Source organism: Gobio gobio, assembly GCF_949357685.1.
Source record: "Gobio gobio genome assembly, chromosome: 6".
Taxonomy (NCBI): domain Eukaryota; kingdom Metazoa; phylum Chordata; class Actinopteri; order Cypriniformes; family Gobionidae; genus Gobio; species Gobio gobio.
In genome coordinates, this window is record NC_137102.1 from 47,778,547 (window position 1) to 47,796,234 (window position 17,688).

Sequence of the window (17,688 nt, forward strand, 5' to 3'; positions counted from 1 at the left end):
ACCGTCACCTTATTTCGATTCCATACGCGCCAAACATTGAAGGCCGCGATATACCTCATTCAAACATTTCGAAAGTGCACTGTTTATGGCCATTGAGAACTTTATTTTAAAGCAAGTGCTTGTTTTGTTATTTATTGTTCGGTTTAGTCGTCGAAAAGGAAAGAAGGAGCAATCCCTCTCTCCGTCTCCAAGGCAGCAGGCGGTAAACTGAAAGCCCAGCAAGTGTGTTGTTAAAACGAGCAGTGCGGTGGGTGAGTCGCACTCCTTCAATCACGATGTATTAGTTTAGTATGCGATATATATGAGCAAACTCAGCAAAGCTTTCTCGCTCGTCTCGAAAACAATAAGGTCGTTGGTTACAATCGTATTTTGACTGTCCACTTCGATTTGAAGCTTATCGGGGATGTGGCTGATGCACGGCCGGAGGAGCAGCCCGAGGGGCGACAGTGTTTGTGTTGCTGCTGCTGCTGATGATGAGGATGGCAGTATCAGCAGTATGATGAAGAGTGACTCCTTCTGCATGAACCAGTCCTTCCCCTCCGCACGCAACTGCACTCTCACCCGCACGGACTCATCATCAGGTGGGTAACGCAGCCTCCACACCTGTGCCACAATGTGTGGACACGAAAAAGATATTGGATAATATAAAATAATGACCATAAACTTGATGAAAATTACAACACTAGACTAGAGTATACAGCAGTAGTTGTTGGCAAATGAAATGTTACCACAAGGAAGAGTTGATGCATAATGGTTTAGAAAACATTTAAAATATGATTATTCAGTTTCAAAGTGGTTTCTAAAGAGGTTCTGTTCTAAAACAGTTTGCCCAAAACTTATGATCGGCTTACTTCTGTTCATTGTCATATTGTTCCAAAACTGTATAAGCCTTCATTCAGTGAAACACAAAAAAGATGTTAGTCAGAATGACAGCCTTAGTCACCATTCACTTTCAATGTGTGGAAAAAATACACTACTGTTCAAAAGTTTGGGTTGGTAAGTTTTTTATTTTTGTTTTTGATAGAAGTACCTTATGGTCACCCAGGCTGCGTTTATTTGATGTAAAACAGTATAAACAGTAATATTTTGAATATATTTGTATTTTAATATATCAGCAACGCTGAATTTTCAGCATCATTACTCCAGTCTTCAGTGTCACACGATCCTTCAGAAATCATTCTAATATGCTGATTTGAATGATGAACAGAGAGTTCAAAAGAACAGAACTTTTATTGTCACTTTTGATTAAATGAATGCATCCTTGCTAAATAAAAGTATAAAGGTCTTTTAAAAAAACAAACTTACTAACCCCAAACTTTTGATGTAATTAAAGTGAATGGTGACTGAAGCTGTCATTCTGCCAAACATCTGCCTTTTTGTTCCACAGAAGAAAGAAATTCAAATGTGTTTGGAAAGGAGTAAATAGTGGCAGACATTTTGAAAATCGCTGGGATCATATTAGCTATACATGCTGTCGTATTGTGCACTCCAGACTAACTCATACGTTCACTTGTGCCAGAATCCATTATCACTGAAGCATATTTTTATGGAATGTGATATATTGAACTCTATTAGAATTCTTTATTTTTCCATTTGACTCTTATGAAAAGATTTTTAATCAAGTAAATCCAGGGGGCAAACACAGCTGCAGCTGTATATCTATTTTAATCATTCTTTTTTTTTTTATGTCTTTCTCGTCATTAATGTAGCTGGGGTAGCTGGCATGGTGTTAAACTATAAACAAAGCAAACAAACTTGACTTGTTTCTTTTCCAAAAGGTGATTCTCATGTCGGTTCATCAGTGGCGATGAGGAATCTTCAGATTTCTGATCTGCATAGCTTCCAACCTGTGCCTCCGTCGTCAAATCAAGGGTCTCCTGTATTGAACTCTCTGCTCAGACAGCTGATCTGTATCGCTCCAGAGAAGAGAAGCACCGCTCTCACCATCAACCCTAATAAAGCTGTCCTGTCCATTAACTGCACCACATCACAGGTATCAGACGGTTGTGCTCCTCAAAGCCCTTTTTCTCATTAAGCAAAGGCCTACACTACATTATATATGTAATGGGCATTCTTCGCCCAGTCTTCATAAAATATTTCTAAATTATAAAGGATTTCAATTATTTATTTTTAATATATATTTTTCTCTCTTTTTTTGCAAGGTTTTGGATGCAAATGAACATGCTTGTAAGCTGTTTGAGTGTGCATACAGTGATTTGATTGGCCGGAAGCTGACCTCTCTACTAAAAGCCAGTCGGAAGCTAGAGGATGTCCTGAAGGAGGAGACTCTGGATTCTGATGGGAACCTAGTTGCTGTTTCTGCAAAAGTGGTATATAATACTGCATTTAATGCAACTATTCACTTCGCTGTCGCAAAACTTAGAGTCATGAATATTTAATTTCTTCCATGTTGTACGTTTTGTCTTTAGCTGCTTTTCCACCATCGAACCAAACAGTTCTAAGAACGGTAAGGAAAGGTTCCAGTTATATTTCCACTTGAACCTGGTACGATTACAAACATTCTTAGCCCAGAATTCTCGGCGAGGTTGGCTAACTGTGCTGGTAGACTGTGTATAATCACCACTCAGAATCTCTCTCTTGCCTGTTGTCTGGCTACCAGTTTTTCTGTAGCTGGCTAAACTTGCAATTTAAAGGGTTAGTTCACCCAAAAATGAAAATTCTGTCACTAATTACTTGCCCTCATGTCGTTCGATACCCGTAAGGCCTCCGTTCATCTTCGGAACACAAATGAAGATATTTTAGTTGAAATCCAATGGCTCAGAAAGGCCTCCAGTGGCACAATGCACTTTACACTCTCAGGTACTAAAGACGTTGTTACAAAGTCTGTCTCACTACAGTGGTTCTACAATAACTTTATGAAGCGACGAGAATAGTTTTTGTGCGCAAAAAAAAACTAAATAACGACTTTTATAGTGATGACCGATTTCAAAACACTGCATCATGAAGCTTCGAAGCGCTATGAATCAGTGAGTCCAATCATGACTCGGATCACGTATCAAACCGCCAATCTGCTGAAATCACGTGACCTTGGCGATCCAAACTGCTGAATCGACTCGCTGATTAAATATCATAATTTGTGTTCCGAAGATGAACGGAGGTCTTACGGGTGTCGAACGACATGAGGGTAATAATTAATGACAGAATTTTCATTTTTGGGTGAACTAACCCTTTAAGCGGTGTAAACACAAATTAAAAATAAAATAGAAATATCTGATCATCCTCTATAATAATTTCGCTATTTACATCTCATTGTCTGTATCTGTAAACTCTGGCGTTAACAAGGCAACGACTAATAGATCTGTATTGCATTCCAAAAAGCTTCGTTATCAGCCCCACAGTGGAAAATGAATATTTCCGGACCAGCTGGGCCGTATCCGCATGGAATGAAACGATTAAGCAAAGAGAACGTTTTGGTCCGACAGTGGAAAAGTGGCTTTTGGCTCTGATCTCCGCTTTCCTGTGCTGGATGTGAGCGTCACTAATTAAAGCACGGCTTTGGCTCATTCTCTCCACAGGTGACTGCAGTGAGTTTGACAGGAGCTGAGTTTCCTGTGTCTGTGTGGCTTCAGATACCGGAGCAGCAGCAGATCTTAGAGCTCCTGCTGGAGCGAGTGGAGAGAATCACGGCACACGTGACTTTCACTCAAAATGTGAGATTCATTCCCTTATGCACTGAAAGGTTTATGTATTAAGTATTTGTAAGCATAATGTTGATTATAGACCATTTTCACATTTCCGGGTTTCTCAGAGCGGAAGTCGTCATAGTTGGGTTAAATATTATAGCTTCGAATGATAGAATACATTAAATATTTTTTTTGTGTGCCCATTTGCTCACATAGCAAAAGAAAAACGCCACAGTAGTGATTTCACAACTTTCAAAAAGAGGGAAAAAATAGTGAGATTGATAACGGCAGTGAAAAGAGAAATATGTTAATTTTTACCATCACTCCCATAGACGCTATTACTAAACACCCTCACAGCAGCGGTAACTTTTTTTTATTGTAATTTGATGCAAAAGTAATAAAATACAAAGTATTAGTGTTATAAATGTACATATATATAAAAAAAAAAAAAAATGAAAACACAAAAAACGTTGCAGGATTTACGATATTGATGATCGTTAAAACGCGTCATCAAAGTCTGTGAAAAGGGTCTATTTGTATTATTTTAATTAAGCTTTAAATGAACAGGGTTTAACTAAAACTACCGTTCAAAAGTTTGGGGTCTGTAAGATATTTAAATAATTACTTTTATTCAGCAAGGCTGCGTTAAATTGATCAAAAGTGCCTTACACCATGTCTAAACCGGAAGCGAGCGATGACAAAATAGAACCCATTATAATCAGTAAAGCTGTCTTCACTGGATGTGGCGTGCGACACAACAAATTCCCAACAGTAAACTGATGCCCCATTCTATTTCTGATGTAGCACGACTGTTTTCAGTGTTGATGATAATAAATGTTTCTTCAGCACCAAATCAGCATACTAGAATGATTTCTGAAGGATCATGTGACACTGAAAATTCAGCTTTGCTGTCACATGAATAAGTTGCATGAAATCTATTAATATAGAAAACTGTTATTGTAATATTACTTTTTTACTGTATTTTTTAAAATAAAATAAATGCAGCCTTTTGTCATCTTAAGGGACTTATTTTAAAATTATTTAAAAATTCTTACAGATCCAAAACTTTTGGGGTGGGGTCATGTAGTGTACCATTAAAGAACATTATATTGTAAAGCTGTTGCTCAGTGGACCAGGAAAGTTCCAGCTCCTCCTATTGTTTCCTCAGGGCGAAATCCTCAGTTGTGACGCCACTTTTGCTCATCTCTATGGTTCCCACACAGCTGAGGAGATGACTGGCCTGCCAATCATGTCTCTGATGCCATCTTTACAGATCCCCTTCAACTGCAGGGCAACTCCCAAGGTCATTGTCATGTCTCATTTAAAAAATAAATAATAAACTCTTGTCTTTTCTTTTTTTGTGCAATTTTGTTTGGTCATGCTAGTGACCAATAAGTAAGTGAGAGAATTTAAGTAACTATAACTGTCTGAATCAGAACTCTATGATTGGTTCTGTAAAACCAGCATTGTGCAACAGTGTTATTTGTATTATTTATATACTATTAAAGTTTTATTAATAGCTTTTATTTTTGTTTTAATTTTAATTCAAACATTTTTTATAGTAATTGTATGTGCTTTTGTCAGTCTTTTAGATATTATTATTATTGTTATTATTATTATTTTAGTAATTTTAATGCTTCAACGCATTTCATTTGGTTGCCAGGGCAAGATGTCAAAATTTGCATTTCGTTTTGTATCTAATATTTATATTTTATTCCAGCTTGAATTCAGTTAACAAATGGTTTTTAATTTAAGTTTGTTTTATTTTTATTAACATCCCCATTGTGCACCTTCACATAGCTTGTTTCTTTGCTTTGTACCTCAGGTGTTGCGTATGCAGAGATTGTGTGTGAAAGCCAGGTCTGGTTTGGTGGTTCCAGCATGTGTCCGTCTGCAGGCCGCTGTGTCCTGTGGAAGATCACCGCTCCAGATGAATGGATCAGCGCATCCAGAACCTTCTGATGGTTCACTCCCAAGCTCTCGACGGCCCAACCGAACTCCTTCAGGTCAGTCCTCTCTCGTTCACTTCAGAGTTTTATAACTGATCGTTTTATTGTGCTGCTTCAACAGACTGAAGTCACAAACACAGTCAATCTTAAGTATGTGTTGTCTCATACTTTGACGTTGAATATAAAAATGTGCAGATTTCTTAACTGTGAATCAGATTTCTCTATCTGTATGGATTTATTTATAACTCAGGATTGTTCGTTATAGTGCAATTCCAATATTTTATCTGACATAAAGAAAATCTACTATTGTTTCGTGTTGGTATTTTTTGGTATCTAATTAAGTAAGTTGCTGATAAATGTAATTAGATCTAATAGTATTTCAGTACATTTCAAATTGCTATTGATTTCAGTATGATCAATGCAGTGCACTCTTGTCCTGCAGGTGGTAAATCAGGTACGGGTGGTGTCCTGTCCCCCAGTGCCGGTGTGCTGTACTCTGGGTCAGTGTGTGTGTTTGCTCCCAGTAGCTGTCTTCTGACGCTCTTGCCTAACGGCACCATTCACAGTCTCAACAACCCCTTCAGCTCTCTGATGCTCGGATACAACAGCAGTCAGCTGCTTGGAAAGGTAGAAATGTTATGAAAATAACTTTTATTTACCCTGTGTTGCTGGGATTTACTTTTTTAGTGGGTCAAATTGGACTTATTGGACTTAAGAACCTGGCCCCATGTTTCGGCACACATGTGATTTGTGGATTAATTGCAAATAGTTGAACGATTGAAACCAGTGAAAGTTTATCATTTGCATGCGTTTCTAAAGCCCCGTTCACACCGGGGCTTTTCGGGTCATTTCAATAAACACAAAAGGGATTTAAAAAATGGTTTTAGTTCATGACAACAACACTGAATCCAACCTGTAAGTGATGTGTCGAAGCTAGTTTACATGCTAACAGAAGGACTGTTCACCTGTGTAGAATGTCACATACCTGATACCAGCGTTTTATGAACGGGTTCGTGCTGCGGAACAAAGCGACCCCCCTGAATCTCATCCACGAGACCCACCCGGCCCCTCTGACCGCTATACAGGTACAGAGACATGATGCGCTGTAAGGACACACACATACTCTAGTTTGTGAGACTATTCTAAAATCCTTTCTCATACTGTTTGCCTACTACTCAGACCCCTTTAGATGTTCTCCTAGTGCTAACTGTCCCCCTGGGGATGTTCTAACCCTCTCTACTGCCATGCTCTCAACTAAGGAAGATCAACAGGACACGTGTTGTGAGTTCTTACTGCTCAGTACACACACTTGCATAATATTACTGTCCCTTAAAAAAATCTCTACTGATTTGAATGAGATTTTTGCTGTAACTTAAATGTTGAATGAATTATTGCTGTTTCCATTATGTATTAACCAATGTTTTGTCTCTGATTGGATGATATGTGCAGATCCAAACACAGTGCTTGCTGGTGACAGTGTGGTGGTGCATCTAGCTATGCGTAGGCGAGCGGGTCTTGTGAAAGGGAAAAGAATCTTTACTGGGACCAGTGCTAAACTGGAGAAGGAGTGCAGCGTCCCATCAACCATGACCTCTCCTGCTGTCACCTCCACACCAGTGAATGGGTTAGATACTCCACTAAATCCTCCCATTTAGTTGTTGATGTGCACAGTTTAATAGTGAATATCTCAAAGCCTGTCAGAAACATGTCCAGGTCACATGTTTTTGTTTGATTTCCCCCTTAAACCCCAAAATATGTATTGTCTTAAAAATATTGTCTAAAAAAAGAAGCATTCTATAGACCTTCAAAGCACCTCCATCTTTGATTTTTAACGGGAATGAAAGCCAGGCTGGGAGGGACAGTCCTACATCTCTTGAGTGGGTTGCTTAAAGTCCCAGTGAACCGGAAGTTGCAACTGATTTTATTTCAGTGCTGTGACGTATTTCCAAGCGAAACGGAATATTGAATAGAGGGCAGGGTTTTACTTCAGCGCTCCTTCTCTCCAGCTCACGCTCAAAGCAGACTAACGGTTGGAGGGGAGTAGTTAAGGATATTCAAACCCAAATCGTCATCGTAAATGGAACGCCATTCAAGACCGGAAGTTACTTTCCAGATTTTAAAGATTACCACGGCAAACAATTTTTTTTATGTGTATTAACTTGCACAGATTAGTTGTTCCCCCTAAGACCTGTAATGTGGGCTAACAAAGTAAATAAGATCGATTTTGATTTCATTTTAATTTTTCTTCTGGTGAAACAACATCTTTCCAAGAAATGGTAGTAGAGCTTTATACAGCTTTTTATAGCGAATGCATTAGAAAACACAAGTCTATCCCTCACAGCCTCGCTTTCATACGTGTCATGATGCTGCTCTGAATAAGGTCTATACATCAGAAAAGAAGACAATAGATGACTAGTTCAGATTTCCATGATTTGACATTGTTCTCTGTGTTTATCTCAGGTTGGATGACACTACAGAGCTTTGCGAGCAGATTGTGGATGTGACCACTCAAGTGTCCGAGTCTGACTCCGCCAACTCTACCACTGCTCTGCTACAGACCTTTGCTCTGGTGGAGTCCCTGGAGGTCTACAAGACCTGCCACACTGCTGCGGTCTCTGCTCAATGTGGCCCATCAGAGCAGCTCTTCACTGGGCGAGATGCCTCCAAGACTCAAAACTCAGGCCGAAAAGAAGCTCCAGTAAAGTCCTGCGACTCTGTACCACATCCTGAAACACACGCACAGGCCTGCCGGTGTACAGAGCAGGCCCAGCTTCAGGACTCCAGCTTTGAGGTGATTTCCCTGGGCAGTGGATCGTCATCTGGGTTCTGTGAGCGGCTTGTGGGTGGTTCTGGTCCTGAAAAAATCGATGAGTCTCAGCAGGGAAATCAGCTAGTGGAATCTGGCAGCACCTTTCTGGATTTGAACTCTAACGGAGATGTCATTGTTCATGCCATGTCAGAGATGGACCTGAATGACAGCATTGAGATCCCAAGCACACCTGTAGATCTTAACTATTCACTTACATCATGCGACACCGCTGAGCTTCTGCGTACTCCTTCACCCTTTATTGTAGAGTCGGACTCTGAAGCAGAAGCTCAAATCTGCCCTGAGCAAGAAGCAACACGAGAAACTGCCCCATCACCGAAAGAGCAAGAAAAGCAGGCAAGCCCTCAGCAGAAGACTTTAGAGCATCTGCCAAAAAGTCATCTAACCAAAGTTCTGGAACAGTGGAATTCTTTTTCGGAACAAGCTGTTGGCCATGTTCTGGATCTCCGGAGAGGGAGGGGTGGAATGCTGTTGCCAGGTAACAATCCTGCCACCTCTACTCCTAAGAAAGTCAAGGCGAACTCTTCCATTCCAGAGGGCAGGATTCATGTGACCTGCTACAACAGAGACGGAACGCCAATCGGTATGTCAGCCTGTGTCCCTCTAGCTCACTTGTTTTAATTATACTAGAGATGCACAATGATTATATTGTATATAACTTTATAGAGATAATTACTATACTATTACTATAATAGAGATTTGTTTGCCATAGGCTAATATTGGAACCGGATAATATCAATTACGCTGCATTGAGTGGCCAAAAATGTTTGTATAATGATTGTTAAACTGCATCATACCACTGCTACTTTCATGTTTTGTATCACTCTGTCTGTGGTCTCTTTTCATACTTTAATTTTGAAGCAAGTCAGGGTGATTGAATGATGACAAAATGTTAAGTTTTTGGATGAACTATCCTTTAAGGCCCAATTGTGGCATTTTATGTGGTCGTGGATCCTAAACTGTGGTCCTACGTCATACAGTGAGAGAGGTTCAAAGACGGCCGTTGTCACAGTCTTGTAACCAATCATAGCCTGTGATTTAATGTTACATTCTGACAGTGTCAGAAATTTAGCATGATCATCTAAGTGTGTTTGCTGCGACAACCTACGTCTACTGACTAGCCAAAACTTAAAACTAGTTACTTCAAGGCCATTTGCATAATTGGCATGTCAAGTTGGCCTTTATTCCCTAGCCATGACCCTCTTTCACTTCCTCCCTTTTTTTTTTTTCAATTGCCAAAGTGCAATTCATCTTGCTCTTCTTGTTTACCACTAGCGCATGCTGATGACATTTTTATTCTTCTGTACTAACTTGCGTCATAGCCTACGATTCAATAGGTGTCATCATCGTACAGTCTACATGCATGTCGTACCCAAGTTTATTAGATCGATTTCCTACATTGTGATTTGTAATGATCTTAGGATTGACGAAATTGCAGTCTGTAGCAGGTTTAAAGTAAACCACAAGTGAGATAATAAAATAATTTAAACTCAAATCCACATATCTTATCGATTTTATTTATTTGGCAAGTAGATATTGTAGTCATTATCGCAAAATAAATCTCTTCAGGGTGATTCAAGACCCTTGCTTGGGTTTATTCTGTGATAATGACTATGTTATCTCTTACTGTACTTCATTTTTCCATTTCAGAGTGTGTACTCTTTCTGTATGCCATGTCTCAAAAGCACCATCCATTTTATCCATCTACAGTACATTTATGATGTTTTCAATGCATGAATACAACTGATAAAGTGGTCATTTTCGCCGTCTCTTTCTCACTCTGTGTAGAGGTGCAGTGTGATGTGCGATGGGTGTCCCTGTCCAGCGGCAGCTCTCTGGTCTGTTTATGGCTGAGTGGGAGTCATCTCTTGCTCCACCACCAGGAGGCGCTACAGAGCACAATGTCTCCCAAAGTGAAGACAGGCGCCCCAGAACAGGAGGCCTTTGCCTGCAGCCTTGCTGAGGTGATCTGCATGAGTACTTAAGAAAATAGCTTTTTAAAGCCTATACTTAAGATAAAGAAACTACTTTTTTTTTCTCATTTAGGCAATTCGTTCAGATCCTTTGCGCTCTTCTGTGGACCTGGAGCAGTCCGGAGCATGTGAGGGTCATTTTGAGGAAAACTACCGCCCGCTGCGCTCCATTGGAAAGGGAGCCTTCGGCTTTGTCTGGCTCGCTTCAAGACGGATATGTGGACAGGAAGTCAGTGACACTCTTTCTGCACTCACTGCTGCTCATACACTCATAGTCATCCGGTTGAGAGATAATAACCTGATAATGTTGACGTCAGTCGTTCAAACCTTGGACAGGGTTCTTAAGAGAGGATGTTTACACACTGAGTCAGTGTCATTGCTGTAGGGGCCATCCAGTCTTTTATGGACAATTATATGAGCTGGTGAAGAGATGTTGAATTTATTATCTCTCACTTCATTTTCAGGTGGTTGTGAAGTTCATTAGGAAAAGTGCGGTGGTGAGCGAATGCTGGGTGGACGATCCTGATCTGGGTCGGGTCAGTCAGGAAGTGTCCCTACTGGCTCGTTTGCAACATCCCAATATCGTGAAGGTACACTCCGAGAACTGTTTGACTATATATTAAATATATCGAATATTCTTTTGCCAAAATAAAATGATCCAACATTCTGCTTGAATAAATTGGAGTCATGAAACCTCCTGTTTTAGCCTGATCGTTTACACTTCAGCTTTGAGAAGGACTCAAAAAAATGAGTGTGGAAAAGTGGAAGTGTAGAGGGTGGGAGAGGGGAGAAAACAACCAATAAAACACAGACCTGCAGCAGCGCACTCATTATTATTATTATTAAACTAGGGGGGAATAAATAATAATTTTTGGTGTACATTATTGTCTCCTCTGTATCAGAATAATCCATCATATCACCGTGTTAATGATCAGATATTTACACGCATCCTATATTTCACATGATGATAAAATATGTGCGCATACACAGTGCTGGCAGGAGAGTGAGAAATATGTCCGTACAAACTTGAAACGTGTTTGCTTTGGTCCAGATATAAACTGATCCGCGTTGCCAGTGCCTTTCAACTCATCGTGGTGTTCCTGACAGAAACCGCTCACGTGAGCTCCGCATGTTGTTACAAGTTCAACCTGGCTGCCAAACCCGTCTTGTCACATTTGATTTCTCCGCTCTAATGCAATCTCATGCGTAACACAGTTCAGTGAATGGATTAAATAAGTCTCTTGCCATAAGTAATAGAGAAACTGATGACGTAAAATTGTTCTTTCCAGCCACAGTAGCCAATCACCACTCCGAATAAACACATGCCTCACTTTTTTTTGTGACTTTGGTTCAACTTTGCTTTTTAAACCAGAAGAAAGAAATGGCACAAAAAACTTTCCCTTAATAAACATGAGTGCTTTTGTTGTTTTCATTGACGTGCAACCTGTACATATCTGTTAAAGGGTTAGTTCACCCAAAAATGAGAATTCTGTCATTAATTACTTACCCTCATGTCGTCCGACACCCGTGAGACCTCCGTTCATCTTCGGAACACAAATGAAGATATTTTAGTTGAAATCTGATGGCTCAGAAAGACCTCCATTGGCACAAGGCACTGTACAATTTCAAGACCCATAAAAGGTACTAAAGACGTCGTTACAAAGTCCATCTCACTACAAGCAACGAGAATATTTTTTTTGTGCGCAAAAAAACCCCTAAATAACGCCTTTCATAACCCTTTAAATTTTTCTAAAAACAACAGCAGACTAGTTTTGTGCTCACGTTTTGGATTACATCTTGATTCACTTATGCAAATCAGTTCTTTCGACCTGTCCAATTCAAATGTGTTCAGAAAATTTTGGGGTTTAAAATTTGCGTTTAAAACTCTGGTTATAAAAATACCCGTGTACGTGTGGACTAGGCCACAGTCGCAAGAAAAAATGTGAACCGCTTGCAGAAAATGTGAATAATTTTAACTAAATAAAAGAGATCATACAAAATACATGTTATTTTTTACTTAGTACAGTCCTGAATAAGATATTTTGCATAAATTTTTTTTTTACGTAGTCCACAGGACAAAAAAAAGCTTAATTTCTTAAAATGACCCCGTTCAAAAGTTTATGAACCATTGATTCTTAATACGTGTTGTTCCCTGGATGATCCACGGCTGTTTTTTGTTTTGTGATGGGAGTTCTTTTTTGTCCTGAGCAGTTAAACTGCCCAATGTTCTTCAGAAAAATCCTCCAGGTCCTGCACAGTCTTCAGTTTTCCAGCATCTTTTGCATATTTGAACCCTCTCCAGCAGGGACGGTATGATTTTGAGCCATCTTTTCACATTGAGGACAACTGAGGGGTCAAACACAACTATTAAAAATGGTTGAAACATTCACTGATGCTCCAGAAGGAAACACTGTGCATTAAGAGCTGGGGGGTGAAAGATCAAGGTAAATTGTACTTAATTTGTCTTCCGGGAAACATACAAGTATCTTCTGTTGCTTTCGAAGGGCAGTCCTAAATGAGAATTATATTTAATCAAAATATGAAAAATTTGGACCCCTTCATCCTGTTCAAAGGTTTTCACCCTCCGGCTCTTAATGCATCGTGTTCTGATGGATCTCAATCATACAGTTCCTGCTGGAGAGGGTTAAAATATGCAAAAGATGCTGGAAACCTGAAGAATTTGCAGGAGACCTAGAGGACTTTTCTGAAGAACATTGGGCAGTTTAACTGGTCAGGACAAACAAGAGACTCATGAACAACCATCACAAAACAAAAAACAGCCGTAGATCATCCAGGTGATAATTTTTTAAAATGTAAAATATCTTATCCAGGACAGTACTAAATATGATCCCTCTTATGCTATTAAAATTATTCACATTTTCAGATTCTGCAAGCGGTTCACATACTTTTTCTTGCAACTGTATATATTATGTGTATTGGTGCATAATATCATATGAATAAAATGTCCTTGGTTTCATTGTGAGGAAACATTGTGCCTTATTTGAAAATACATTTTTACGTAGTTATCTCATTTGTAAAAAAAAAAAAGTATGTAGTCAGCAAGATTTTTTTTAAAATTATTATTTATACTTCTATTCTGCACAGTTGAATTAAAAGTGACATTTATAATGTTACAAAAGATTTCTATTTTACATAAATGAACATTCAATTCATCACTGTGGTGTTTAGTGTCCTACATTTTTTGCTGCAGTTGCTAGAGGTGTTTGAGAATGAGGGATTCTTCCAAATGGTCATGGAGAAACACGGGGACGGACTCGACCTGTTTGAGTTTATCGACATGCAGCCTAGACTGGACGAGCCTCTAGCCAGCTACATCTTCAGACAGGTGAGAAACGCGCTGAGAACTGAGCACAGAGCAGATGTGCTGGTAGTCAGTAAAGTTTCTTTGAATATTTCTTTCACTTTTTCCTGATACATCTGTATGCAGTTGGTAGCCGCGGTGAGTTACCTGCGGGGGAAAAGTGTGCTTCACAGGGACATAAAGGATGAAAATATCATCATAAACTCGGACTTTCATATCCAGCTGATCGACTTTGGCTCAGCTGCCGTGCTGGAACCCGGAAAAGTTTTTTACGTCTTCTGTGGCACTCTGGAGTACTGCTCACCAGAGGTGCTTCAGGGAAACCCGTACGTACTGAAACATCACACAGCCCATCTCAGTTCCATTTGTGTCTTTGCTTGATAAGGACAGAATATAGGATAGGATCAGGTGGTTAAGGGTGTGAGAAGGGTAACATGAGGGTTATGTATTCATGTCTATAAAAAGAGCAACACATTCACTTCACAGCATAACTGAGATGACCACTTTGCCCTTAAAATCAACATGAAATCAAAATAATCCCATTTACATTTAATGCTGTTATTGTGCATTATTCATCAGTCCAAGTCTTTTATTTTTTCTCCTTCCATAAAAATTTAGTAACTTTAAATTACTTTTATTTTTTGTTTGGTCCGGTATTAAAAATCCTTTTTGGATATTGAAATGGGTTTGAATATTCTGTTTAACTTGGACGTATGCAACATTAAATAAGGATGTGAAATACAATTTAAGCCCATGTCGGTGAATAGCACGTGAATATTGTGCTGTAAGGGCTTCAAGAAATAAAATTCCACCTTTAAAGATACCTTACTGTCACCGTCCCGCTGGCGGGACACCTGGCACTTTTTTTTTTTTTTTTTTATCGCCTTTTTTTGTATCATATATTTTTAGTAATTATCATATAGGTATCATTCAACAGCTTACGAACTCAAAATTCATCCTGTGAAAACCGTTTTGAAATTGGACGTTGCATTACCATGGAAACTGTACTCTAAATTCTTCTAGCGGGCTCCTCCCCTAGTGGGCGGTACTTTATAATCAAAATCTTTTCTAATCTTGACAAAACGCATATCTTCGGAAAGGTCTGAATCTCAAGGTTCCATATTTGGTGACTGTTTTGAGATGGAAGTGACATTTGGACAAAAATTTACTGAAAAATGCATCAAAAAAACAATCAATGGAATTTGGATGACACCCAGTGGCTATTTTTGGAATAGCGCCTAAACAAAATCTCAAAGGGACTTCAATTTTTGTGATATCAACTTCAAATTTGGAACAACTTGGTTAGACATATGGTTTTGATTTTATAGTAATTTAAGATTAGAACATTTTTGTAAAATATATATTTTATATATATTAAAACATATTTAGTACAGTATTTTTTATTTGCATTGAATTTAAACTTCCATAACTGTTTCATACAATGTATAATATAATAATATGCCGAGTGTCTTCTTTAAAACAAGACCTCTATATTCCAAAGCATTCTTGAATTACAGCCCTTTAAGTTTGGAAAGTGCTTTTCATTGTGTTCTCAAAAAGCGGGGTGACAGTTAAGGGGTTAAAGGGTTGGTTCACCCAAAAATGAAAATTAGCCCATGATTTACTCACCCTCAATCCATCCTAGGTGTATATGACATTCTTTCAGACGAATACAATCTGAGTTATATTAAAAAATGTCCTTGCTTATCCAAGAATTATATAATGGCAGCCCAAACTTTGAAGCCCAAAAAAGTGCATCCATTCATTATAAAAGTAATCCACACGGCTCCAGGGGGTTAATAAACCCATCGATTCGCTTCAGAAGGCCTTAGTGAAAAATATCCATATTTAAAACTTTACAAAGTAAAATATCTAGCTTTCAACTTAGATATTTTTCCAAAATATCTAGCCTTCTGTATTCAACTTATGGAAAAAGCGTAACTGGTCGGACGTAGTGTAAGTGTTTGAACTGCGAAATGTTTTGAATACGGAAGGTGGTCCGTTGGAAGCTAGATATTTTACTTTATAAAGTTTTAAATATGTATACTTTTCTTACAAAAATGCATCACTTTGCCTCAGAAGGCTTTTATTAACCCCCTGGAGCCATGTTGAGCACTTTTATAATGGATGAATGTGCATTTTTTGGCTTCAAATTTCAAATAATGCTTGGATTAGTCAGGACTTTTTTATTTATATAGATAGATAGATAGATAGATAGATAGATAGATAGATAGATAGATAGATAGATAGATAGATAGATAGATAGATAGATAGATAGATAGATAGATAGATAGATAGAAGTTATTTTAATTAAAAATTATGAGGGCACCTGAATTAAATGATGTATTAAGATTAAAAAAATATGTACACTGATAAATAATTTATAGTAAATACTGCAATATTCCATTACAAAAGTACTTCATGGCAACTTTTCTTAAGTGATAACTTTAAAATACAAGAATACAATCTTGCATAAATGTGTATGTGTCCACTCATCTGTGCTTGTATCTAAAGGTTAAATACGAGACGGCAAGCTTCATATTTCATTGATGTTTTTTGATGTATGTAGATACGAGGGTCCAGAGCTGGAGATGTGGTCTCTAGGAGTGCTCTTATACACCTTACTTTTCAGTGAAAACCCATTTTGCAATGTGGAAGAAACCCTGCAGGCCCGACTCAACCCTCCATGCCACATATCTACAGGTTTGAAGATCTGCTTTAAGGATCGACTAGAGACACATGACTAATTTTGCGAATTGTGGCTTTATTACTGTACCAACCTATTGCTTTGTTCTCGTTTTAGAGTTGCATGTACTGTTAGCTGGTCTTTTGCACCCAGTGGTTGATCAGAGAATGACTCTAGAGGAGCTTGTGAAGTCACAGTGGATACAGCAACCCATAAATCTAGCAGAGTACTCGTGGGGAGAGGTCTTTCCCTCCAGAAACGGTATTGGTTTTAGTTTATTTTATATTGTGGCTTTTTTATATTTATGCTTTTGGCTACCAAAAAGGTCATATTCAGCTCAGTCAGACACATTTTGCGTGAAATCCAATGCTGCAGATTTCATACGATGTACTGTATGATTTTATCTCAGAATCCACAGAGCATGTGGAGTCCAACTCGTCATGTGTGCACCGAGCAGACATCCTCTACCTGGACCCCGAAAACAACCTGAGCACTTTCGAAGACACTCCTTTAGAAGATGAAGATGATGAGGAGGATGAGGAACAGAGGAGAACAATGGCGGCGTTGCAGTCCGAGCTGCTGAAGTACCTCACTGACGAGTGAGGAACTGTTTTGAAAGGAACGCTAATGCGTTCTGGCCAACTAATTATGACATTACATCTAATGTCACCATGAACACTAATGCACATCTCTGCAGAACTCTCCGTCCACCTGCTGCTGTCCTTCTTGATGATTCCAGTCCGTCCAAAGAGCAAAAGGAAAGTGTGACTCGGAATGGAAGCCATCTGTGTTGCTAAGAAACGGCTTTATCTCTGTGTTTGGTGAAGGAATAAGAGGGTATTTATCAAATGTGTTGTTCATTTTATCTTTCATAGAGGTTTAAAACATGGTATTCTGAGATGTAGAAAGTTCTTGCTGTTTGCTGTAACGGTGTTGGACACAAGGATTGTCCTATTAAAACAATGAGGGTTACCTGAGCTTTACTATGTTTGTTTTAAGGCCTTCAGAGTTTTACAATATTTTTAGGTTGATTTTTAACCTTCTAAATAATGAATGTATTAATTATTTTTTAACATTACAATATTTATCTTCTGAATAAATTATTGGCATAATTTCAGTATGCTTTGGCTGTCTGTAACTTGTATTATTTCAAATTGCTCGCAGGCTTTGTAAAGCCTCTATCCAATGTTAATGTCACTGGAATTCTTCAATAAAAATGATTGCAGTTTATAATAAGTCGTCTTTTCAAACATCCGGAACTTTTGAGCTCTGGCTGTTGTTGCAGCG

At 38.8% G+C, this 17,688-nt stretch overlaps 1 protein-coding gene across 1 annotated transcript; it reads left to right on the forward strand.

Moving 5' to 3' along the window:
* Nucleotides 1–50: 50 nt before the first annotated feature.
* On the forward strand, nucleotides 51–17,630 carry pask (PAS domain containing serine/threonine kinase). The gene is made up of 20 exons (XM_079820571.1): nucleotides 51–251; nucleotides 394–581; nucleotides 1,779–1,993; nucleotides 2,163–2,330; nucleotides 3,537–3,671; nucleotides 4,813–4,947; nucleotides 5,470–5,608; nucleotides 6,036–6,220; nucleotides 6,567–6,678; nucleotides 6,773–6,874; nucleotides 7,043–7,217; nucleotides 8,054–9,003; nucleotides 10,209–10,384; nucleotides 10,467–10,622; nucleotides 10,858–10,983; nucleotides 13,605–13,739; nucleotides 13,842–14,041; nucleotides 16,285–16,418; nucleotides 16,519–16,662; nucleotides 16,811–17,630. Exons 2-20 carry the CDS (start codon nucleotides 404–406, stop codon nucleotides 17,002–17,004), a joined length of 3,759 nt encoding a protein of 1,252 aa, XP_079676697.1. The 5' UTR covers nucleotides 51–251; nucleotides 394–403; the 3' UTR covers nucleotides 17,005–17,630.
* Nucleotides 17,631–17,688: the final 58 nt, after the last annotated feature.

What these genes read in the sequence shown, in the direction of transcription:
- pask (XM_079820571.1), top strand. Translation starts at nt 404, where the DNA reads ATGTGGCTGATGCACGGCCGGAGGAGCAGCCCGAGGGGCGACAGTGTT. An exon ending in CCGCACGGACTCATCATCAG is followed by an intron (nt 582 to 1,778) that starts GTGGGTAACGCA and finishes CTTTTCCAAAAG; the next exon opens with GTGATTCTCATGTCGGTTCA. An exon ending in ACTGCAGGGCAACTCCCAAG is followed by an intron (nt 4,948 to 5,469) that starts GTCATTGTCATG and finishes TTTGTACCTCAG; the next exon opens with GTGTTGCGTATGCAGAGATT.